We start from the raw sequence: 25578 nt of genomic DNA, 5'->3' as shown, positions 1-25578 counted from the left end.
TCCAGAATAAATAAACCCATAGAGGCAGAAAGTAGATTGGTGGTTGCTTAGTTCTGGGGAGCGAGAATGGTGGTGGCGGGGGAATGACTGCTAAAGGGTACGAGGTTTCCTTTTGGAGTGTTGAAAATGTTTTGGAGCTCAATAGCGGTGGTGGTTGCACAGTGCTGTGGGTGTACTAAATGTCACTGAATTGTACACTTTAAAATGGCTAATTTTATGCATGTGAATTTCACCTCAGTAAGAAAAATTCTGTGCTGTATCTGGTATTTGGTCTAGTTCTTTCTTTTTCTATAATTGTAACGGCAATCTATTTGGGGATGTGAAGTCATTGCATCTTCACCATGCTTCCAATGCAGGTCGCCGCTCTTTTTCGACTTTGAAGTCACATTGAAGATGTCAGATCAGCTGATTCCCTCACTCCTGTTGCATGATTTTCTGGCCAAGGTGAACTGGGTCATTATCTTCCCTCGGTAAGGAAGCAAAGGCTTGTCCAGAGGCAGCCAGGGGACCATGGTGGGCCTGATAAAGATCTTCAGTCATCCTTCCCATCCCAAAGTTTTCTTCTGGTTACCTGCCTCTCTCCTTTGTGCTAAGGGTGTTGGTTGGGAAAGTGGATACAGTACAGTGCCTAAAGGGAAAGGGGTTATTTTTAATAAAATTATGACCTAGGTAATCATGATTAGAATTTGCCTTGGACAAAACTGCAGGTTCAAATCACAGATCAGTGGTCACCAAAGGTTAAGTTGGTGGAGGGGAGGCTGTGACTACAAAGATGAGCACGAGAATTTTGGGGGGCAATGGGGGGCAATGGAACTGCTCAGTGTCCTGATTGTGGTAATGGTTACACACATCTACACCGGTGTTAAAACTCACAACTGTACACCCAAACAACAAAACAAACTGTAAACACACACACCATGTATTAATTATGGTGGCAGATGCATGGGTGTATATATTTGTCAAAACTCAATGGACCCTTCGGACTTCCCTCGTGGTCCAGTGGTAAAGAATCTGTCCTGCAATGCAGGGGACGCGGGTTCGATCCCTGGTCAGGGAACTAAGATCCTACATGCCGTGGAGCAACTAAGCCTGCACGCCACAACTACTGAGTCCGCGTGCCTCAACTAGAGAGCCCACATGCTGCAAACTACAGAGCCCACATGCCCTGGAGCCCTCATGCCACAACTAGAGAGAAGCCTGTGCCACTATGAAATATCCCACATGCTGCAACTAAGACCCAACGCAGCCAGAAAAATAAATTAAATAAATAAATATTTTAAAAAACCTAAAAAAAACCTCAGTGGACACTTAAAATGGGTAAATTAATTATATGTGAAATATAACCGCAATAAAGTGGATTTCCAAAAATTTGCCTTGTGGGGGACTTCCCTGGTGGTGCAGTGGTTAGGAATCCGCCTGCCAATTCAGGGGACATGGGTTTGATCCCTGGTCTGGGAAGATCCCACATGTCGCAGAGTAACTAAGTCCATGGGCCACAACTGCTGACCCCATGTGCCACAACTACTGAAGCCCGCGTACCTAGAGCCCGTGCTCCGCAACAAGAGAAGCCACCGCAATGAGAAGCCCGTGCACCACAACGAAGAGTAGCCCCCGCTCACCGCAACTAGAGAAAACGCACGCACAGCAATGAAGACCCAACACAGCCCAAAATAAATAAATATATAAAATTTTTAAAAATTGCCTTGGAACATGAAAGACATATGCTCTATAAATTCTCTATATATCACATCATATGGGAAAGTAGGAAAGATGACAAATGGGCTGCTGGTTGTGTGACAGACCAGGCCTCATGGGGCGAGGGAAGTCCTGGCAGGGTCACCACAGCCTGGAGCTCAGCTTGGGAGGCTGTAACCTCCCCCCATTAGCTTCAAGTAGGCCATTCTGGATTTTCCTCCTGGAGTAGCTTTGCTTCTGGTTTCCTGGGAGAGGGAAAGCACAGATGAGTCCAGCATCTACAGACTCTGACACACAAGTGCACTGAGGCCTTCTCTTTCCTGCTTCAGACTCGTGCAGGCAAACACCAGACCTCCTTGGAGGCAGTGCTGGTCTCCTCCGCAGAAAAAGCACATGACTTCATTTGGGAAAACATAAGGCCATTGGGAAATACAGACTTGAGAACATTGTCTAAATTCATTCTTACCCGTCACAGGCCTGTGCCCCTAGGTCTAGTGAGCTGTCCAGGGCCCACAGCCTTCTGGTCCTGACCAACTTTAGAGGGGGCACCACGTTGGGAGTTGGGTGACTTGGGTAGTAGTCTTGGTTCCTCCAGTACCTGGATGCTGGGAACAGCAGTCCCAGCTCTGGACCTCACGGTCCCATTTGCAAAGCAAGCGGTTTGGACTCAACTCCTGGAGGCTGCCCTGGCTCCAGGATGCTGCGTGAGCAGCTCGGCTGTGATATCCAGGCCCATAATCTCTAACCCTTCCTCGTACTACTCCTGCAAAATTAGGATGGTCAGCAGCTAGCGCCGAAAAAACTGACAAGGGCATTGGGAGACTTTGTGCTTTTTACTCTGTTTCCAATTCTGTAAAATGCACATAATAAAACCATCTAATTTAGGAGCTGTTCTAAGCAGAGAAGGAGGAGCCAGCTGCACCTGGTGCTCAGCTTGACAGCCCCAGGTAAACCACGGCCCCTCCCTCTTAATCCAGGCCCTGTGAATGCACACTTTTAGAAACCTATTAGCCTTGATTTGGGGTTCATTCTTTTCTCTCTACTACTATGTGGTTTTAATATTTTCTTTTCTAGCAGTCTTGGCTTTTATTTGGCTTTTATTATATAAATCTGTGGATACAGATGGACTATACATTTAAGTAAAATAAAATTGCTGTCTCCCCCAAAGAACAAACAAACCTTCAAGGTTAAATTAGATAAGAATTTAGGTAATAATTCCTAACATTTACCTGTAGTTATTATTGTGCCATATACTGAGCTTAATGCCTTATACATACATTTTATTTTATCCTCAAAACAAATGTGTGAGTTAGGTATGATCATCTCTATAATATAATATAGAGATCTATAATATAGAGAGGATATTCTCTCTAGGGAAACTGAGGCACAGAGAAGTAAAGTAACCAGCCCAAGGTTACACAGCTAGCAAGTGGGGGACTGGCCTTTGGGTGACCCACCATCCCAATTTGCCTGGGACCCTCCTGGTTTTAGCCCTGAAAGTCTGCTGTCCTGGGAAATTGCCCTAATCTCAGGCCAACCAGGATAGCTGGTCGCCGTAACTCAGTGGTCCTCAACACTGTGGGCAACGTGGCTCTTCAAGGGACGTTCTGCAATGGTAGTTGTTATAGTAATGGTAGTTATTACTATTTGTATTACTATTACTACCACATATATTTTTTTAACTTCTCATCCTCCCTCTTCTTACCACCATGATATCCCTACAAAAGTATTATCAGGGCCTCCCTGGTGGCGCAGTGGTTGAGAGTCCGCCTGCCGATGCAGGGGATACGGGTTCGTGCCCCGGTCTGGGAGGATCCCATATGCCGCGGAGCATCTGGGCCCGTGAGCCATGGCCGCTGGGCCTGCGCATCCGGAGCCTGTGCTCCGCAACGGGAGAGGCCACAACAGTGAGAGGCCCGCATACCGCAAAAAGAAAAAAAAAAAAAAAGTATTATCAGCTCTACCAAACCACTTCCCATGCTTGCAGGAGGAGGAAGGGTGTTGATTGGGAGTACCCAAAGTGAAAGGCACCTACTTTTACTTCTTTAAAACTCTTTTTTCCCTTACTTTTGGAGCAATTCTTTATTCTTTCTTTCTTTCTTTATATTTTTTGGCCGCACCGCGCAGCATGTGGGATCTTAGTTCCCCGACCAGGGATCAAACCCACGCCCCTACATGGGAAGTGCAGAGTCTTAACCACTGGACTGCCAGGGAAGTCCCTACTTTAAAAAATTTTTTAAACCAGAACCCACTTTTCTGGCTCAGCCAGTGTTTAATGAGAGCTCCGAGCCTGCCCCATCCTGTGCAGCCTTCAGCCAGGAGAAGAAGGCTGGCTGCGGAGCAAGAGCAAAGGCAGCTGAATACATCAGTGAGTAACCCCCCTGAGCTGCTGCTGCTGTGTTTTGTGCTTTCTTCCAAACCTGGATCCTCAAAGGGGACTTTCCTATTCTCTTTTCTGAAAAATGAGAGTACATTGTAAATAAAATCGTTTCAAAGCATGGTTGCTTAGTGGTTTCTACACAAAGGGAAAATCCTCTAAAAGGTAAACAGCCCAACCAAATGTAAGGTAGGAACTTTGGGTGCCAAGGGTCCTTAATTAGTGGCCCCTGTCCTATAGAAGTGGCTCTAAGCCTCAAAAAGTTAAACAGAAATACTATATGATCCAGCAATTCCACTTCCAATTCTTTCAACCCAAATTGAAAAAATTGAAAGCACCACATTCATAGCAGCATTATTCTCAATAGCCAAAGATAGAAACAACCCAAATGTCCATCTTGATTTGTGAATGGATAAACAGGTGTGATACGGTCATACAATGGATTATCATTCCTCCATAAAAAGGAAGGGAATTCTGACACATATGACCACATGGATGAACCCTGAGGACAGTATGCTAAGTGAAATAAACCAGTCACAAAAGAATAAATATTGCATGATTCCACTTATACGAAGTACCTGAAGTAGTCAAACTCATAGGGACAAAACGTAAGACGAAAAGGGGCTGGGGAGCAGAGGAATGGGAGTTGTTTAATGGGTGTAGAATTTCAGTTTGGGATGGTGAAAACGTTCTGGAGATGGATGGTGGTGATGGTTGCACAACAATGTGAATGTACTTAATGCTACTGAACTGTACACTTAAAATGGCTAAAATGGGGGCTTCCCTGGTGGCGCAGTGGTTGGGAGTCCGCCTGCCGATGCAGGGGACATGGGTTCGTGCCCCGGTCCAGGAGGATCCTACATTCCGCGGAGCGGCTGGGCCCGTGAGCCATGGCCGCTGAGCCTGTGCGTCTGGAGCCTGTGCTCCACAACGGGAGAGGCCACAACAGTGGGAGGCCCGCGTACTGCAAAAAAAAAAAAAAAAAAAAAAAAAAAAAAAATGGCTAAAATGGTAAATTTTGTGCTATGTATAATTTATCACAATGAAAGAAGAAGTGCCTGTTGCCTGGAAAAAGGGGGAAAAAAAGACAGACAATAACAAGTGTTGGCAAAGATGTGGAGAAACTGGAGCCCTTATACATTGCTGATGGGAATGGGAAATACTGCAACAGTTTGGCAGTTCCTCAAAAAGTTAAACGTGGCTTTAGCATATGACCCAGCAATTCCACTCCTGGGCATATATCCGAGAGAACTGAAAGTACGTGTCCATACAAACACTTGCACAGAAATATTCATAGCAACATAATTCATAGCAGCCAAAAAAATAGAAAGAACCCAAATGTCCATCAACTGATGAATGAATAAACAAAATATGGTATATCCATACATGGGATGTTATTTAGCCTTAAAAAGGAATGAAGTACTGATACATGCTACAACATGGATAAAACTTGAGAGCATTATGCTCAATGGAAGAAGCCAGACACAAAAAGCCACGTGTTATATAATGCCATTTATATAAAATGTCCAGAATAGGCAAATCCATAGAGACAGAAAGTAGATTTCCAGGGGATGGAGGAAGGGAAGCAGGGCATGAGGAATGACTGCTTAATGGGTATAGGTTTCCTTTTTGGGGTGGTGGAAATGTTTTGGAATTAGTGGTGACAGTTGTAAAACACTGAATTGTGTGCTTTAAAAAGGTGACTTTGGGGAATTCCCTGGCAGTCCAGTGGATAGGACACCGTGCCTTCAGTGCTTTCAGTGCTGAGGGCCCGGGTTCAATTCCTGGTCTGGGAACTAAGATCCCACAAGCTGCAGGGTGAAGAAAGAAAGAAAAGAGAAGAGAAGAGAAGAAAAGAAAAGAAAAGAAAAGAAGAAAGGAAGGAAGGAAGAAAGAAAGAAAAAGAAAGAAAGAAAGAAAGAGGGACTTCCCTGGTGGCGCAGTGGCTAGGACTCTGTGCTCCCAATGCAGGGGGTCTGGGTTCAATCCCTGGCCAGAGAACTAGATTCCACATGCATGTCGCAACTAACAGTTCTCATGCCACAACTAAGGAGCCCACATGCAGCAACTAAGACCCAGCACAACCAAATAAATAAATAAATATTAAAAAGAAAGAAAGAAAGGAAACAGTCTGGTACTTTCTTAAGAGGTTAAACATAAACTTAGCATATGACCCAGGAATTCCAATCCTAAGACTCTATCAAGAGACATGGAAACAAGTCCATAAAAAGGCTTGGGTGTGAATGTTCCTAGCAGCGTTAGTCATAATAACCCAAAGGTGGAAACAATCCAAATGTCTACCAACTGGTGAATGGATAAACACAATGTGTGTATACCCATACACTGGAACACTATTCAGCAATAAAAAGAAATGAACTACTGAATCATGCTAAAACATGGAGGAACCTCAAAAACACTATGTTAAGTCAAAGAAGAACTATGTTAAGCCAGATGCAAAGCACTACATATTACTTGATTCCATTTATGTGAAATATCCAGAAGAGGCAAACTTACAGAGACAGAGAGCAGACCAGCCTGGGGTTGTGGATGGGAGCAGAGTAGCAACAAAGGGGCCCAAGGGAAATGGTGGGGGTGACGGCAATGTTCTAAGACTGGAGGCTGGTGATAAGTTATACTAAAAATCATAGAACGGTGCATTTACAGTGGGTGAAGGTTATGGTATCTAAATTCTATATCAGCAAAGCAGTTAAACGTTGCTTTAAGGAAATTTATGGTCAATAAAGGAAAACTCTAGAGCTGTGGTCCCCAGCCACACAGGGCTATTCAGCACTTGAAATGTAGCTAGTCTGATCTGAGATGTGCTGTTTAGTGTAAAATACACACTGGATTTCATAGACTTAGTGTCAATAACAGAATGTAAGCTATTCATTAATAATTGTTTACATTATTACATGTTAAATGATAATATTTGGATATATTAGGTTAAATCTATTACTAAAATTAATTTCACCTTTGTTTCTTTTTAAACGTGGCTACTAGAATATTTTCATAGGTGACTTGCATTATATTTCTATTGGTCAGTGCTGCTCTAGAAGCAGGTCTAGCTTCAGATGAACCTTGATCTAGCAGCTTAACAATGTCACTAAAGGCCTGATTTCTTTCCAGTTGGCTCTTCCATGGTGTTGGTTTCATCCTGTAACTAGCTACTCTCAGTGTTGCAGCCAGCAACTCTTAGAGGGACATGCTTCTTCGCCCAAGAGTAGAGACTCTGTGTATCAGAATCTTTCCCAGAAGGTCTGGGATTCATGCATTGGACTGGCTTAGTTCACATGCTCACCCCTGGGTCAATCTTGTGGACAGGAGGAGAGACTCTGTGGATAGTTCACATGCCCTACTCCTACAGCTGGTGATAGAGTCGACTTCTCCAGTATCACATTTTTACCAGAACTGAAATCAAGAATGTAGGGAAGGGAAAAGAATGGAATGAATGCTGGGGAAGCAACCAAGAAATCTCCACAATGAGAAAGAGACATAAATAACAACAACACAGTGTGATGAGTGAAGTCATAGAGGTATAAACAGATTGCCTGTGGTCTGTTCTTGCTATTGTTTCTGCTTTTTCTTACTCATACCTTGTCTCCTAGTATTCGAGGTTATCATTGATTGAATACTGGACATTGTATTTGAAAAATTATTTATACAAATAATTTGGGAGCTAGGATGATGTCATCCTCCACATAGGATTTTTGTTTGTTTCTATCAGATTCCTGGGGACCCTAGGAGTCTGGAAACACCTTACTCCAAATCCTAGCCTCAAGATTCCCTGGGCCACCCAGACAACTTGATGGTAATTTGCAAGTGTATGTGACATAACTCAGATTTTTCCTTAGTCCCAGTTTGTAGTCCGTTAGGGTCCCAGCTTAAGGTGTGTGTATAATTTATTTGGGTCTCCACTCTTGGTGATTCCTAAACTCAAACTTTTATCCCTTTAACCTCATGAGGCCCCTAAAAGTGCATTTCAGCCTCACAACAGACTCTTTGTAATTTGCACCACCACCCATCCACCGAAACAAAAGTTTCCCTTTTGCTGGGCTCTCTGAGTCCTATCTACTCCTGAGGCTTGGTCAGGTAATTCCTCACTATACTGTTAGCTTTTTGTTGCTTTTAAAAGTTTCGTCTGGGCTTCCCTGGTGGCGCAGTGGTTGAGAGTCCGCCTGCCGATGCAGGGGACACGGGTTCGTGCCCCTATCCCGGAAGATCCCACATGCCGCGCAGCGGCTGGGCCCGCGAGCCATGGCCGCGGAGCCTGTGTGTCCGGAGCCTGTGCTCCGCAACGGGAGAGGCCACAGCAGTGAGAGGCCCGCGTACAGCAAAAAAAAAAAAAAAAAAAAAAAAAAAAAGTTTCGTCTTTTTACACCAAAGTGGGAAAGTGGTGGTGTGATGAATTGGGAGATTGGGACTGACATATATACACTAATATGTATAAAATGGATAACTAATAAGAACCTGCTGTATAAAAAAATAAATAAAATTCAAAAATTCAAAAAAAAGTTTTGTCTTTTTAAATGTTTCATCCTACTTCCTTTATTTTTAGCAATAAAGTACTTTTTAAAAAATAAACTTATTTATTTATTTAGGTCTTCGTTGTTGTGCATGGGCTTTCTTTAGTTGCAGCGGGGCGGGGGGCTACTCTTCGCTGCGGTGTGCGGGCTTCTCATTGCAGTGGCTTCTCTTGTGGAGCACCGGCTTTAGGAGCGCAGGTTCAGTAGTTGTGGCTCACAGGCACTAGAGTGCAGGCTCAGTGGCTGTGGCACACGGGCTTAGCTGCTCCTCGGCATGTGGGGTCTTCCCGGCCCAGGGCTCGAACCCATGTCCCCTGCATTGGCAAGCGGATTCTTAACCACTGAGCCACCAGGGAAGCCCCAATAAAGTACTTTTAAATTAAGGTATATACGTTGTTTTTTTAAGACATAATGATATTGCACACTTAGACTACAACATAGCATAAACATAACTTTTATGCACTGGGAAACCAGAACTTTCATGTTACTCCCCCTCCCAACTCCCCTTTTCCTCTGACCCCACCGCATGGCTTGTGGGATCTCAGCTACCCCGACCAGGGATTGAACCCTGGCCCTTGGCAGTGAAAGCGTGGAGTCCTAACCGCTGGACAGCCAGGGAATTCCCCTGTGTTACTCCCTTTATTGCAATAGTATTTGCTTTATTGTGGTGGTCTGGAACCAAACCTGAAATATCTCCAAGGTATGCCTATAATGTTCTTGACAGAGTTTGAAATCAGGGTCATACTAGTCTCATAAAATGGGTTGGAACGTTCCCTTTTATCTACCGTATGAAGGAATTTGTGCAAGATTGATGTAGTTTTATTTTTAAATATTTGCTGGTGAAGCCATCTGGACCAGGAGTTTTCTTTGTGGAGTTCCAACTTTTTAAATAGTTATAAAGCTATTCAGAAATTTTTTTGCAATTCAAAATTTTTATAGATTATACTCCATTTAAAGTTATTATAAAACATTGACCATATTCCCTGTGCTGTACAATATGTCCTTGTAGCTCATTTATCTTATACACAGCACCCTACTTTTTTTAGTTGAACGTCAGAGGATTTTGGACTGAATTGCTACAGACCTCCTCACCAATGACCTTCATATTACTAAATCCAATAATCCTCACCTTACTTGAACTTTCAGCAGATTTGATGCAGCTAATAACCTCTTTTTCCTTGAAATGTTATCTTCACTTAGGATACCATGTTCTCCTGTTTTGTGTTTTATTTTGTTTGGTCTTGTTTGTTTTTTTCTACCTCACTGGCCGTTCTTATCTGCCCTTAATGTTGGAGTGTTCCAAGCTTAGCCTTAGATGTGTTTTCTCTATCTATACTCACCCACTTGTTGATATCCCAGTTTATTTACTTGAAACAGACAGACACACACATGTTCCCAAATGAATACACCTACCCTGGGAGCTCTCATCTGAGTTCCAGATTCATTATCTAGTTGCTCTAGCAGCTCCATCTCCATTTGGACATCTAATAGCCATCTCAAACTCAATTATGTCTAAAACTGAACTCCTGACTCTCCAGCTCCCAAATGCTTCATCTGTAGTCTTTCCCATCTCAGTTGATGGCCACTCCAGATCATGTGACCCCTATGTTCACCATCTTCCAATGGCTCCCCTTTCCACTGTGAGGAAAAAGTCAAAGTCCTTACAGTGGCATATAAGACACTACGCCAGCTCATCTCCCTCTTACTCTCAACTCCAACCACTTTTCTTTGAATAACCCGAGCACATGCTTACCTCAGGGCCTTTGCTCTTGCTGCTTCCTCCATCTAGAGGAGTTATCTAAAGGCTCAATTATTCAAGTCCTTAGCCAATTTAAAGTTAATTGCCCAATTTAAAGTTGAAATCACCCCTCCTTCCCTTCCCCTGTCCCCTTTTCTGCTTTATAATTCTCTGTAACACTTATCGCCAGCTAACATACTTGAATCCCATATTTATTTTTTGGGTTACCCCATGGAGGCTAGGAGTTCTGTTTGTTTTGTTCTTTTTTTTTTTTTTTTTTTTGCGGTACGCGGGCCTCTCACCGTTGCGGCCTCTCCCGTTGCGGAGCACAGGCTCCGGACGCGCAGGCTCAGCGGCCATGGCTCACGGGCCCAGCCGCTCCGCGGCATGTGGGATCTTCCCGGACCGGGGCACGAACCCGTGTCCCCTGCATCGGCAGGCGGACTCTCAACCACTGCGCCACCAGGGAAGCCCTGTTTTGTTCTTTGATGTATCCCTAGTACCTAGGACAGTGCCAGACATATAGGGAGCAATGATAAAAAAGGATTGAATGATGGAATGGATGAAATATGTCCAGGCCTCGTGGTCCAGAAAACAAGGGGCCCAGCTTCCCTCTACTGTGGCTGAAGATCCCTCCACGAACAGCACTGAACTTCATGTGGCAGTTTTCATACCACTTAGAGCCATTTCTCACCATCTCCACCACTGACGCCACCACTCCCCACCCCAGCGTAATGCACCATCCCCTCTCGTCTGGATTGTTAACAGCAACTTCCCAGCACGTCTGCTCATTTCCTCTTTTTTAAGAAAAATTTATTTCATTTTTGGCTGCGTTGGGTCTTCGTCGCTGTGCACGGGCTTTCTCTAGTTGCGGCGAGCAGGGCCTACGTTTTGTTGCGGTGTGGGGGCTGCTCATTGCGGTGGCTTCTCTTGTTGCGCAGCACGGGCTCTAGGCGCGCGGGCTTTAGTTGTGGCACGTGGGCTCAATAGTTGTGGCTCTCGGGCTCTAGAGCGCAGGCTCAGTAGTTGTGGCGCATGGGCTTAGTTGCTCCCTGGCATGTGGGATCTTCCTGGTCCAGGGCTCGAACCCGTGTCCCCTGCATTGGCAGGCGGATTCTTAACCACTGCACCACCAGGGAAGTCCCCGTGTGCATTATATTTATTTTGTCTGTCCCCTCCTCATAAACTTTGTGAAGGCAAAGTTCCTGTCTGCTTTGCATACTACTGTATCTCCCACGCTTCCCAAAATGTTTTTGTAGAAGGAAGGAAGTCCTTTGCTCAGAGTAAATGCACAGTACAGGTGTATGAAGAAAATGATGGAAAGGAAGAAAGAAAAGAGACTCCACCCCCTCTTTGAAAGGGTACAAGGAAGAGGAATGAATACCCAGCAAGCAGCGCTGCCTGCCCCACCTCACCCCACCCCACTCCACCCCACCCCTCCCGGCCCTCCCAGTCCTCAAGAACTTAGTCCTGGTACAGCTCCACCCTCCCCTCACCAAGTACAAAGAAACCTCCTCTGCAATTAGTTTTAGTCTGAGTTGCAGGGCTTTGGGGGTGAAGAGCCTGCAAGATGACGTATGGGAAGAACAGACTCTGGTGTCCCAATCGCACGCAGTGTTTTGAAATTCGCAGCCAAGCCTCTTTGCAACACCGTGCTCACCCAGGGCTAAGCTACTTCTGTCTCGGGCAGTGTGGGCTTGAACTCTGGAGGCCTGGGTGCTCCCTAACGCCCCCTGCTTAACGTTACCTTTGGGGTCTCAGCTGTAAAGTGGGAATCATGATGGTAATCACCTTACCGTGATGAGGCTCTGCACAGTTGTAACTGCCTCTGTACCTGCACAGCAGATCTGAATCTGGCAACTGTGGATCAGGTGTGACTATGTCCCTGTGTGAAGTCCCAAGGGAGGGGATCCATGTGATTCCCTCTAATGACCCTCCTGTGGAGAGGGAGGGGCTTTCTTCAGAATAAATACTAGATGTCAGCTTTGCTAGCTGATTATTATTTGTTTTGGAGGTGTACCCCACCTACTCGGAAGGAGTTGAACTAGCTGCCGGAATGATTAAGTAAGGCATTTTTAGATAAGTGTTATCACACAACGATCCAATCAATACACGCATACAGGCAACCGTGTAACATCTGCTCGGGTAACACTGTGCCTCGTCATTTTTATGAGCATACTTACAACGGAGGGCTGGTCCCGGGGTTATTGTCTGTGGATGTACTTCAGGCACGGTTGCCTCAAGTCCAAGATCTACGGCATAGCAACCATTCTGGTGCAAAGCAAGACTTTTCAAGATCTTGCAAGACCTACAGAGGAGCCATAAGGACTGTATGGACTATTCCTGGCATGGTTCACAAATCCATCTGCCTGTCAGCGGTGCCTCTCTGAAATTCTGGCCTAAACTTGTATCAGCTCTGTAATTGGTACCTATGGACCTACAGGGTGACATCCCTGGAATCTGGAAATCAAGCTGCCCTCTAGAAGTCAAACCCTTCAGGTCCACACATGATGGACAGGATAAGTTATCTGCACAAGGCCCCAGAGGGAACAGGATGCCTCCCTGCTTGGGCTTGGAAATGCGATCCAGGCGTGCCTGCACATGAAGAAAGCAGGAGCCAAATGAAATCTCAGAAAAGCTTCTGGACAGCAAGTAAGTGGCTCCAAAGAACCTAGAAGGTACCACAGACCTTAGGCCTGTTCTGCAACAGTAACCAGAACAGAGAGGGACCCAGTGGGCAAGGTATATCCCATACACCAAGGACAGCCATCCTACCACAATGACATTACTTACATATCACTCACGTGATTCCCTTTGCCCAGTTTCATGCTCACTAAAGCCTCTGATTTTGACTCCCTTTGCAGGGGACCACACGAATGGAGCAGTCACCATGACACCAAGTCTCTGGCCCTGTAGCACTTATATTTCTCATTACGAATTAATAAATGGCAAATTTGACTGGGCCTCTTGTGAGTCTATTTTTCCTTCTCTGAACACGATCAACTCTGATTTTAGGTTTGCAGAGCTGATATCCAGACCTCACCTGGGGATGTGCATGCAGCCTGCACATGCAGTGGCAGGCCACCACACCTTCACCTACTTTCTTAATCAATACTTACAGATTACTGACCACAGCCCCAAATGGGAGGAAACCTTCCGGCACTGCAACCCTGAGCCTGGATGACTCAGCCAGCCTCTAACAACCTGCTAAATATATATATATATATATATATTTTTTTTTTTTTTTTTTCTTTCTTTTTAAAACATTTATTTATTTAATTTATTTTGGTTGCGCCGGGTCTCAGTTGCGGCATGGAGGATCTAGTTCCCCAACCAGGGGTCGAAACTAGGCCCCCTTCATTGGGAGCCTGGTAAATATTTCTAATGGCAGCAGTGACATTAAGCGCAATTTCAGGAAATGGCGAGCCAGCTTACATTGCCCCAAATCAGGGTGCGCAATTTCAGGAAATGGCGAGCCAGCTTACATTGCCCCAAATCAGGGTGCGCAATTTCAGGAAATGGCGAGCCAGCTTCCATTGCCCCAAATCAGGGTGCTTTTCTGGAGTACAGTCATCGACCCATTCATAATAATGTATACCAAAAAACAGACAAAGAGCAGTCATCCTGTCATTTTCTAAATGTTGCTTTGCACATGATCCAGCATCTAGTGATGGCATTAAACTCCTGCATACATCAAGGAGCAACATACTTATGGACTCAAAGATCCTTTCTAAGTAAACTGAGCTACATCTACTGGGCAGATGTTTAAGCCAGGACATTGAAAACATGTTTATGAAGTGTTTATACATCAGTAGGGTAGAAATTTTGTGAGAGCCAAGTGCAAATTTAGAACATAATCTTGTAATTTAAAACTCTATTCTTGTATCCAAAAAAGCCCTGTGTATAGAAAAAGGAAACAGGGATGAAATATATAGGATTAACAGTCAGAATTTGGTGGAAGGATTCTAGCCCGTTTTTCACTTTTCTGTTTTTTTTTCAAACGTTCTGTGAAACTTTATTTTTATTTACTTATTTTTTTGGCCACGCCGCGCGGCTTGTGGGATCTCAGTTCCATGACCATGGATTGAACCCAGGCTCTCAGCAGTGAAAGCGTGGAATCCTAACCACTGGACCGCCAGGGAATTCCCAAATCTTTATTAATTTTAAGTAAAATACAGAATACATTCTAATTTTCTAAGTTACCTTTTGAAGAAACGTATGCAACCAAGATGAATGAAAACAGAGACTACTTAAAGGTCTTGAGTAATTTTCCCACTTGTTGCAAACAACAGAGAAAACACAGGATCAAACATGTGGACTGAGGCAGGCTTGCAAATGAGCCAAAGACCTAATAAGACAGCCAATGCCAGGAATGAACTGTGGGGACAGCCACCATCAGGCCTGCTGACGCCATCTTGAGAAGCAACATTTCCCAAGGAGGGGGAGGGTTGGCTTAACCTGACCCACCTGTGTCCAGAAGCGTCATGAGGATGGGGGACATGAGCAGATTGCCTTTGCAAATCCCCAGCATGGGGCTTCCCTGGTGGCGCAGTGGTTGAGAGTCCGCCTGCCAATGCAGGGGACACGGGTTCGTGCCCTGGTCCAGGAAGATCCCACATGCCGCAGAGCGGCTGGGCCCGTGAGCCACGGCCGCCGAGCCTGTGCGTCCGGAGCCTGTGCGTCCGGAGCCTGTGCTCTGCAACGGGAGAGGCCACAACAGTGAGAGGCCCGCGTGCCGGGGAAAAAAAAAAAAAAAAAAAAAAATCCCCAGCATGATGCCAAATCCTCGGCCAGAACAAGGGTTGCTGTTTTGGTGCAGCCAGGGCGGGTATGCTTTGTCTTCCATTTCTGAGGATGGACCCCAGAAAAGAAAGCCTGAAGTCTCAGATTCTGACACTGCCAAAAGCATAACGAAATTAAAGTAGTAAATCTGGATATTGGTGGAGGCCCTCCACCATTCTAGTTGCCCTGAAATCAAATGAGTCTCGCGCTGATGAATACGCCCAATTTCCCTCCATCCCACTGTAGAAACAGAAGCGGCACTGACTTTCCTAACAGATGTTTCAAGCACCTGCAAGTTTCTAGAGCAGATTAATTCTTGCCTCTGCATCAAGATAATTTGCATTTGAAACCTACTTCCCAAAGGATATGGAGTTCATCACTAACACAAACCTTTCTAGGTCACCCGCCCCTCCCACCTTTGAAAGAAACAAAGCTCCTCGGAAAATAATAAGCAAGTTGCTTCAAAATTTTAAGACATCGATCCTGGGCAGTTGACTCCCACCCATACTTATTTTACATGAAGCTTCCTACTGCATATGCTTACATTTCCTGAGAAAAGAAACAGGAAAGGGCTGGGCTAGCTTAATTTGACCTACCTTGTGTCCAGAAGTGTAACGGCAGGGGGTCATTGTTGCACCACCTTTGAAAATCTAATAGCCACCTCTTTTGACTTTTCTTGCTTGCTCTCAAATTTCAGACTTTCTGCGAACAAGGCATGTCAACAGCGCCACCTCTGGGCGGAGTGTGGTTCCTCTCAGCTTCCTAGCCCAAAATCAGCAGGAGAAAATGCCCTAATTTGGGGGCAACTGATCAAGTTGACTTGTGTCCCCTTAGAGGATGAGTGGAATGGTGCACAGGGCCTCCTGGGAGCCATTTCAAATGGGGAGATTTTGAGATAATAAAAATTATCAATCCAGTGCCAGGGAACAAGCATACCTGGGGGTGGGAAATAGCCCTGTGGTTCTTTGCTTCTTGATTCTTGCTGGGAAAGCACACACAAGGGGTTCCCTGGGCTGATGGGACAAATGACCTTAGGAGCAATGGGAGCAATACACCAATCCCTTCTCTGCTCCAGACCGATGAAAGCTGGACAGTAGGAATCACACTCTTTGTACCACAACTTGTCTGGGAAAAAAGAGAATGTGAACATCAGGAAGTTGGGTGATCAGGCTGCACTTGGCACACAGAGGGGCTCAGTAAACAGTCCGTTGAATCAGTGAACAAAGCTGCTGGGAGAAACTTGTGCCCTGGGGCAGCCAGCGCTGCAGCTCTCAGCCGGCTGTCTCCCATTTTTATTTTTATTAAAAAAAAATTTACTTTTGGCTGCGTTGGGTTTTCACTGCTGCACTCAGGCTCTCTCCAGTTGTGGTGAGCAGGGGCTACTCTTCGTTGCGGTGCACGGGCTTCTCACTGCGGTGGCTTCCCTTGCTGTGGAGCACGGGCTCTAGGCACGCGGGTTTCAGTAGTTGTGGTGCGTGGGCTCAGTGGTTGTGCTCGCGGGCTCTAGAGCCCAGGCTCAGTAGTTGTGGCGCACGGGCATATGGGAGCCTCCCAGACCAGGGCCCAAACCCGTGTCCCCTGCATTGGCAGGCAGATTCTTAACCACTGCGCCACCAGGGATGTCCTGCCTCCCCTTTTTAGTCCGAGTCCCTGGTGCTCAACCACAGCTCCACAGACCAGCCCCAGAGCATTCGCTGCCCCTTCTGGTGCTACAAACATCACCTTCTAACTGGGACTGTGAAGTCAGGGAGACCTCCTGACGAAGGTGGGTCAAGATCCAAAGGGCATAAAGAAGATGTGGCACATATATACAATGGAATATTACTCAGCCATAAAAAGAAATGAAATTGAGTTATTTGTAGTGAGGTGGATGAACCCAGAGTCTGTCATACAAAGTGAAGTAAGTCAGAAAGAGAAAAACAAATACCGTATGCTAACACATATATATGGAATCTAAAAACAAACAAACAAAAAATGCTTCTGAAGAACCTAGAGGCAGGACAGGAATAAAGACGCAGACGTAGAGAATGGACTTGAGGGCACGTGGAGTGGGAAGGGTAAGCTGGGACAAAGTGAGAGAGTGGCATGGACATATATACACTACCAAATGTAAAACTGATGGCTAGTGGGAAGCAGCCACATAGCACAGGGAGGTCAGCTCGGTGCTTTGTGTCCACCTAGAGGGGTGGGATAGGGAGGCAGGGAGGGAGACGCAAGAGGGAGGGGATATGGGGATATATGTATAGGTGTAGCTGATTCACTTTGTTATACAGCAGAAACTAACACACCACTGTAAAGCAATTATACTCCAATAAAGATGTTAAAAAAAAAAGATACCAAAGGCAAGATCCAAAGCCTGACCCAGGGCTATCACGCTATGTGCCCCCGACAGCACGCTGGGACAGGAGAGGAAGTGGTCAAGCCACTGTTGCCAATGACCAGACACTGTTCTTGTACTTGGGGTGGGGGGGGCAGGTGATAAAGCACAGTGTTTCTAGGTACAACACATGGTGTTGTATCTTTATTCTACGTCTGATCACAGCAAATCTCACACAGCCAGACTGCAGCCAGGCAGAGTGCCACGTGGCGACAGGGAGCCAGAGGAAAGGAAGACCGTCTCTTCTGTTGCAAACACTCTGGACGGAAAGCACAGCCGCCTCGCTAGCCTACCCAGAGGCACTGAGGCCACATGCCCATCTCCAGGCCCCAGGGGCACCTCTAAAGGGTGACTCCCATTTGGAGCTTCCAAAATCCAGGGCACCTCCGGGAACCAATCCTGGTTCCAACAAGTCATTCTGAGTCCAGGCTCTCCCACTGACTGCTGCATCTGGAGCTGGCGTCAAGGCAGCTTGGGGGCTAAAAAGGGGCCTCAGGCTAGACCACAGAGCAGCCAGGGGGGTCCCGGGGCTCAGGGCCGTTGATCCTTTCTGCGGAGCTTGTGTCCCACCTGGGAGCCCCGCTGGGCAGCTCTCACCAGGCCTTTGAACTGTCCCTGCAGCTTCACCTTCTTCCTGCAGGGACAAGGATCAGAAGGGTCACATCTCGCAGAGAAAAGGCAGCCCCCCTCCCCATAACATCAAAGGGTGATGTCCCCACCCCAGCGCCAGCAGCAACAGGGGAGAAGGGGCGCTGCCAGGTGGTGGGCGGCACGTGATCCGCGCAGACCACACCCATCATGTTTAAACGAGCAGTTCAAGTCAATGATACTTGAAGGTGCATGCGAAAAAGTAAAAATAAAAAACTGGGACTTCCCTCGTGGCGCAGTGGTTAAGAATCCGCCTGCCAATGCAGGGGACACGGGTTCGAGCCCTGGACCGGGAAGATCCCACATGCTGCAGAGCAACTAAGCCCGTGCGCCACAACTACTGAGCCTGTGCTCTAGAGCCCGTGAGCCACAACTACTGAAGCCCGTGTGCCTAGAGCCCGTGCTCCGCAACAAGAGAAGCCCGCGCACTGCAATGAAAAGTAGCCCCCGCTCACCACAACTAGAGAAAGCCCATGCACAGCAACAAAAGACCCAACGCAGCCAAAAAGAAATAAACAAAATTAGTTAATAAAAAAACGGAAGAGACTTGAGCAATCGAGTGGAGAGTGTAACGAACACAGCCCTCACCCCCGACCCTGCACACGCCGTACCTGCGGTTGAGCTTGGCTTTACTGAGGGGGATGTAGGCATAGGGGTCGAGCCGACCTTTCTTCTTCACGTCACCCTTTGCTTTCTGCTCACCCAGAGAAACAGAGTCAGCCAGGAGGGTGGGCTTCTCTTTCCACCCTTGCCCCTGACCTGCCAGGCTGCATCCTCCCTTCCCTTCATCCTCTGCCTCAGGTGGTGCCAAAGAGCTTCTGCAGCCCTGGACAGCCATCCAACAAAGGCCTGGACTTCAGGTGCTAACAAGACCTCTGTGTGCCCCTCAGTGTGGCCTCAGGCTGGCTCCACAAAGGTGCCTCTCCAGGGCAGTGATGGGCACAGCTGCCCCGCACTTCCCCAGAGACTCTGCCAGGAGAGTCCTTGCCCCACCGGCAGCTCTTACCTTGGCCTTGTATTCAGCCCCAGGGGTAGCCTTCTTGGCCACAGGGCGATGGATGCCAGAGCCTCCCGCTAGAGGGGGAACACAGAGGCCATGAGTCAGGCAAGGCCAGGGCAATCGGGCAGCCTTCTTCCCGGAGAGCAGGCAGTGGGAGAAGGCAATGGGCACCTTCTCCCCGGAGAGCTGCTGGGGAGATGAGTCACAGCCAGGACCGAATGGCTGTCCCCTACCAACAAAGGACAAAGACCTTCCTCGAGAAGGGACTGTCCAGCGACTTGACAATTAGACCACTGAGCTCCTCAGACTGACCTGAATCCAGAGACCTACCAGTGACCTCTGGGAACACATATATCCTGGACCAACATAAAATACCTCACCCTCTCCAAACTGAATCTGCTCCATTTGTTCTGGGGAAAAGAACATAGGCTTTGAAGCCAGACAGACTGGGGTTCAACTCCCAGCTCTAACCGTAGGCAAGGCTCTGAACTTTCTGGAGCCTCTTAAGCTCATCTGTAAAATGAGGCACTAAGCCTTGATCTCATTCAGGCTTCACACCAAAGCTGAGAGTTAGAAAGGCAGCTCTTATCCCATCGTACAGACGTGAAAACTGTGGCTTCGAGAGATCGAAGTGCTTCCAAGGCTGGTGTCATTTCCAGCCCGGACTTCCACACAGTCATGGATGGAATCCCACAGTGCCGACTAGGGAGGGCTCTCTTAGATGACCCAGATGAATCTCCTTTCAAGGTGAGAAACTAGAAGGTCAGAGAGGCAGCGTGACCAGGCCAAGGTCACACTGCTAAGAGCAGCTGGCCAAGCAGTCCCGAACCCAGGCCTCCTGCTGCATCGTGTGGTACTACTGCTTCTGCACCACACCATCTCAGAGCAGAGGAGGTGAGCTGGGCCCTGGCCTGGGGGGCCACAGAACAAGAAGGAGCCCGGAGGCGCTCCAGCTGGGTGAGGATGTCGTGGGGCTCTGAGAGCATACCTGCTCCTGGGATCAGGGACCTCCCGCAGGAGCCCCTGGACCTCCAGATGCAGAGCAAGGGCTCTGCTTCGAGGACCTGGGGGCAGGGGCCCTGCCGGGGCTGCCTTGGGGGAAAGGAGGCAAAGGTGAGGCAACAGAGGCCTCTCCTGGCTTTGGGCAGCCACCTTGGTACCTCTAGCAGCTACTCTGGGGAAAGGAACAGCCCGGGAGCCCAGAAACAACTGTACAGGGGAACTCCCTGGGCAGCCCTCCCAACTGCCACCCTCAACATAGGTCAAATCTGGCCTGACTCAAAGCCAGAACAGAGAGGCAGACATCTCCCAGGAGAAGGGTGGGCTGCAAAAGCCTCAGGAAAGCCTGGGTGGGTGGGGAAGAGATGGGGCTCAGGGGCTCCCCAGAAGGGCTTGGGGTTCTGTGCACAGATCTCCTAACCCCCAGGCTCTCCCTCACCCACAGACCCCCTTGGTCCCCAGCCCAGCCTTATGGGACATATCAGCCAATCTTTGCTGGTGCCAACTGAGTACAACCAGGCCATGCAACCACTTGGCCCTGCCTGCAACACACCCTGCCTAGTGCAGGTGACAGGGAACCTGCTGCAAGAGAGGAGAGAGGAAGCCTCACCTTGGTACTGAGGGGGCACCTCCAGCTCCTCACTGTCAGCCTCTTTCTGCTTGAGCTTCTGGTGCTTTTTCTATAAAGAGGTAACAAGCAAAGTTCATAAACAAGAGGACATGATGGTCCTCACTAACGGTAGCCGCAAAAGGAATCGTAACCTGCATCAGTAGAAAAGGTTCTCTGCCAAGCACTCAATCCCCCATACAGATGAGGACACTAAAGCTCAGAAAGGGCAAGTAACCAGGCAAGGCCACACTGCTAGGCAGCAGAGGCGTGGCTTCCAGCCCAGGTCCTCACTGCAGAGCTCATGTCGGCTGCTCCACTGCTAGGCCTCTCCACACTGAACTCCCCCAACAGGGCTACAGCTGCCTGTCTGGGCACCTTGACCTCAGTTTAGCCCAGCCTTCCTAACGGGGATAATGAGGTCCTCAGCCTCTTTGGGGAGAACAGCTTCACCGGTACTTCGTCTCACATGATCTCCACTGCACCCTCCCTATTAGTCAGACTCACTGATCTCTGACTAAGTGCCAGGCCCTGGGGATACAGGGGGCAAGACCCCCTTCCTGTGCTCCCGGGGCCCTCAGGCAGGCGGGAGACCCCTGCTCAAGTCAGTCATCCCAGTCCCTCAACAAGGCTACCGTCCCCGGAGTTGTAAGCACGAGGCACATGCTACCTGCCAGGCACCGTGCTGGGCGCGCCAAGAGGGAGAGGTGGGCCTGACAGCAGCCCAGCCCACCAGGGGATCTGAGCCCGGAAACTGACAGCCAGGCGAGGCAGAGGGCCTTTGTGTGGGGAGACCTGAGCTCGCAGGGCTGGCTGCCCCCCAGTGTCTCTCCCACACTGCCCGGGAAGCCTGTTCAAACTACAGATTCCTGAGGCTAAAGCTCCCCAGGGACCCCAGGCACCTGAGGGGCATTCACTGGCTTAGGGGCCAGATAGAGGGAAGGTGAGCCAGGTAAAGGGAACGAGGCCGCAGCACACACAAGTGTGTCTGGGGAACCAGGACACCCAGTGTTGTTCGTTGAGACCTAGGAGAGGGGGCTCCTCGTGGAGAAACAGAAACCGGCTGGAAATGTGGCTTTGGCTGCATCACGGAGGTGATGGCTCAGTTTGTTCTTGGTTCAGCTGGCACCTGGCAACAGTTCTGCCCGCTGGCAACTGCAGCTGTCAGTTGCACCCTGGCATTTTATGCTCCCACAACTGAGGGCAGAGGAGTGAGACTAAGCAACTGTTATGCAAAAAAGCCCCCAGGGATCCCAATGGCAGGTGATGGATGCCATGAGCCAGCCGGGAGCGTGGCCACCCTGGGACCCTCTCGGTGCCATGAGACAAGATGCCCCAGCCCTGCTCTGCTGACCTGGGGGCCATCCTTCCACAGCCACAGTCAGTTCCCCTGGCCAGGAACAAGAGTAGGCTGCAGAGGGACTGCAAAGCCACCTGTGAGGATGTTGCTCAAGGAATCAGGCAGGCTTCGGCCAGAAAAAGGTTTCCAGGAAAAATGTAATGATGATGATGGCAACGATGAACAGCCACCACTTCCTTAGTGTCACTAAGTGCCATACGCTTTACATATAAGCTGAGATTTGAGTTCAGTCTGGGGCCGGAGACACGCACTTTTAACAACCCCTGTGGCCTCAGGCAGGCTGCGGATGATAAAGAGTCCCCACCTCCTGGGAGGATTAGTGAGGTGACACATGGGGCCCTCGGCACTCCTCAGTGGTGGGTGCCCCTCCCCCAAGTGGAGCCGGCCCCTGGCAGCATGCAGGCCGGCTGTTGCCCCTGCTGCCTGCACAGCACATGCCCTCGGTGGAGAGACAAGGGACCGTCTCTTTCTTCCTTCAGCTGGACAATACAGCCAACACCGAAGGAGGCACTGGGTGCTTCAGAGGGAGCCAAGCCCTCTCCGCGCCCCACAGAGGGGTCAGCCGTGACATTGCATGCCCCGGACTGCCTGCTGTGTGCCACCCCGAGGCTCCACTGGGCAGTGAGGAAGCAGGGCAATGAGTGTGTGGGAGCGGGGAGACGGCGAGAAGCTATGAGGCCCAAGGTTTAGGTCTAAGGGCCCCGGCCCGCCAGCAGCAGGAATTACTCACACTCCTGATGCCCACGTCTTCCATCAGGTCAGCCATCTCTTCATCCTCCCCTGGAGCCAAAAAGAAGAGAGACCTGTGAACACTCAGGGAGCACCCCTGTCCTCCCAAAGCCCACACAAATTTCAACCTGCCTCCTCCCGGCTCATCAGGGTGCAAGGGCTGCCAACTCCAGCCCCAGAAGACCTATCCCGTGGAAGATAAGACCCCCGGACCCTGCCCCTTCCTCCTTCCCATCCTGGGCCCCACGGACGACAGCCCCTCAAGGAAGCGGTGACCCGACTTCTAAAGTGAATACAGCTTTTGTTGAGACTCTAAGAAAGCCCCAGGTTTCCCGGGGAGCCAGGCGTTCCCGCAGCCCCACATACACTCCACTTTGCTGGGAAGACTGCCCTATTCCCCTGCTTAAAAACCTTTCCCCGCATCTGTGCTAGGCATTGTGTGGCGATATAAAGAAGTATGAACCAACAAAAAGCACAGGCAACAAAAGGTAGATAAACAAAAGATAGACAGATTAGACTCCATTAAAAATGTTAAACTTGTGTATGTCAAAGGACACACCAACAGGATGAAAAGGCAGCCTACAGGATAGGAGAAGGTATTTGCAAAATACTTTCAAAAGATAGATAAACAAAAGATAGATAAATTAGACTCCATTAAAAATGTTAAACTTGTGTATGTCAAAGGACACATCAACAGGATGAAAACGCAGCCTACAGGATAGGAGAAAGTATTCTCAAATCATACATCTGATAAAAAGTTAATATCCAGAATAAAGACAGAACTCCTATAACTCAACAACAAAAAGAAACAACCTGAGACGCAAGAGGGAGGGGATATGGCGACATATGTATACGTATTGCTGATTCACTTTGTTATACAGCAGACACTAACACAACAATGTAAAGCAATTATACTCCAATAAAGATGTTAAAAAAAAACACCCAATTCAAAAATGGGCAAAGGACTTGAGTAGACATTTCTCCAAAAAGATAGACAACAAACATGAAAAGACGCTAAACACCACTAATCATTAGGGAAATGCAAACAAAACTACCATGAGATACCACTTTACACACATTAGGATGGCTACTATCAATGAAACAGAAAACACCAAGGGTTGGAGAGGGTGTGGAGAAATTGAAACCCTTGTGTCCTGCTGGTGGGAATGTAAAATAGTGCAGCCACCATGGAAAACAGTAGGGCAGTTCCTCAAAAAATTAAAGACAGAACTACCATATGATCCAGCAATTCCACTTCTGGGCATATACCCAAGCGAACTGAAAGCAAGATCTTGAAGAAGTATTTGTATATTTATGTTCATAGCAGCACTATTCACAATAGTCAAAAGTGGAAGAAAAAAAACAAAAAAAAGTGGAAGCAACCCAAATGTCCACTGATGGATGATGGACAAACAAAATGTGGTCTAGATATACAACAGAATAAGGCAAGCCTTAAAAAGGAAGGAAATTCTGACACAAGCTACAACATGAATCAACCTTGAGGACATTATGCTAAGTGAAATAAACCAGACACAAAAGCACAAATACCGAATGATTCCACTTATATGAGGAACCTCGACTCATATTCAAATTCACATTCATACAGACAGAAAGCAGAATGGTGGCTGTCAGGGGCTGGAAGAGGGGGAAATGAGGAGTTGCTGTTTAATGCGTACAGAGTTTCAGTTTTGCAAGATGAAGAGTTCTGGTGATAGGTGGTACAACAATGTGAATGTACTTCACACTGGTGAACCGTACACTTAAAAATGGTTAATATAGTAAATTACATGTTACGCATATTTTACCATTTTTTTAAAAAAGCTACCAGTATATTTAAAAAAAAAAAAAAAAGAACTAGGGCTTCCCTGGTGGCGCAGTGGTTGAGAGTCTGCCTGCCGATTCAGGGGACACAGGTTCGTGCCCCGGTCCGGGAAGATCCCACATGCCGCGGAGCGGCTGGGCCCGTGAGCCATGGCCGCTGAGCCTGCGCATCCGGAGCCTGGGCTCCGCAACGGGAGAGGCCACAAAAGTGAGAAGCCCGCGTATCACAAAAAAAAAAAAAAAAAAAAAAGAACTTTGAAACTGATCCGCTGGAGGGAAGACAAACTGAAGTGAAGTCAATCAACAACCAAACGTCATAAGAAGCGTGTGACTAAGTACGGAAGCCTGGCAGTCCCTGGGCTTGTCAGGAGTTCCGAGGGAACACGGCTGAAGCCAAGGGCCCGTGCAAAGGCCAAAAAGAAGGACTTGCACTGGATCTGAAAGAGTGGAGAGGGGCTGGGAAGGTGGGGGGCAGGGGGCGGGTGGGCATTTCTAGTGTCAGGGTTCCATGTGCAAGAAGGGAGCAAGGAGACGGGATACACTGAGGGTGAGAAGGGGACAATGACGAGGCCAGATCTGGACACAGTGTCACCACATTTACCCCCAGCACCTCTATATGCTGTTCAGGTCACCATTTCATCTTCACAACAACCCTCTGAAGTAGGTATTGGTATTACACCCGCTTTGGAGTGAGGAAACTGAGGCACAGAGAGGTTAAATGACTGTCCACAGTCACACGACCGGTAGTCGGGTTGCAGGGGCAGCAGTGACAGCACTGGTTGAGTGGCTGCAGTGAGCAGGCGGTGAGAACCAAACCAAAGAGGAAGACATAAAACTTAGAAGACCCAGGCTTCTGTGATCTTACGTGATATGTACAGAGATACGTGAATACAGAGATACAAGCAGAGGGAACAGAAAAGAC

General features: G+C 48.0%; 1 protein-coding gene across 1 annotated transcript in view; it reads right to left on the bottom strand.

The window, feature by feature from the left end:
- Positions 1 to 17606: 17606 nt before the first annotated feature.
- RRP12 (ribosomal RNA processing 12 homolog) overlaps positions 17607 to 25578 on the bottom strand; it is a 29240-nt gene continuing 21268 nt past the window's right edge. The window contains exons 30-34 of the mRNA XM_081245866.1: positions 22837 to 22886; positions 20750 to 20819; positions 19147 to 19214; positions 18752 to 18834; positions 17607 to 18126 (exon numbers count right to left, since the gene is read on the bottom strand). Of these exons, the coding sequence (XP_081101992.1) occupies positions 18024 to 18126; positions 18752 to 18834; positions 19147 to 19214; positions 20750 to 20819; positions 22837 to 22886 (374 nt within the window). The 3' untranslated portion in view covers positions 17607 to 18023. The remainder of the gene's footprint in view (positions 18127 to 18751; positions 18835 to 19146; positions 19215 to 20749; positions 20820 to 22836; positions 22887 to 25578) is intronic.

This window comes from Mesoplodon bidens (assembly GCF_964165515.1).
Source record: "Mesoplodon bidens genome assembly, chromosome: 1".
NCBI classification, from domain to species: domain Eukaryota; kingdom Metazoa; phylum Chordata; class Mammalia; order Artiodactyla; family Ziphiidae; genus Mesoplodon; species Mesoplodon bidens.
This window is presented reverse-complemented; position numbering and strand designations above follow the sequence as displayed.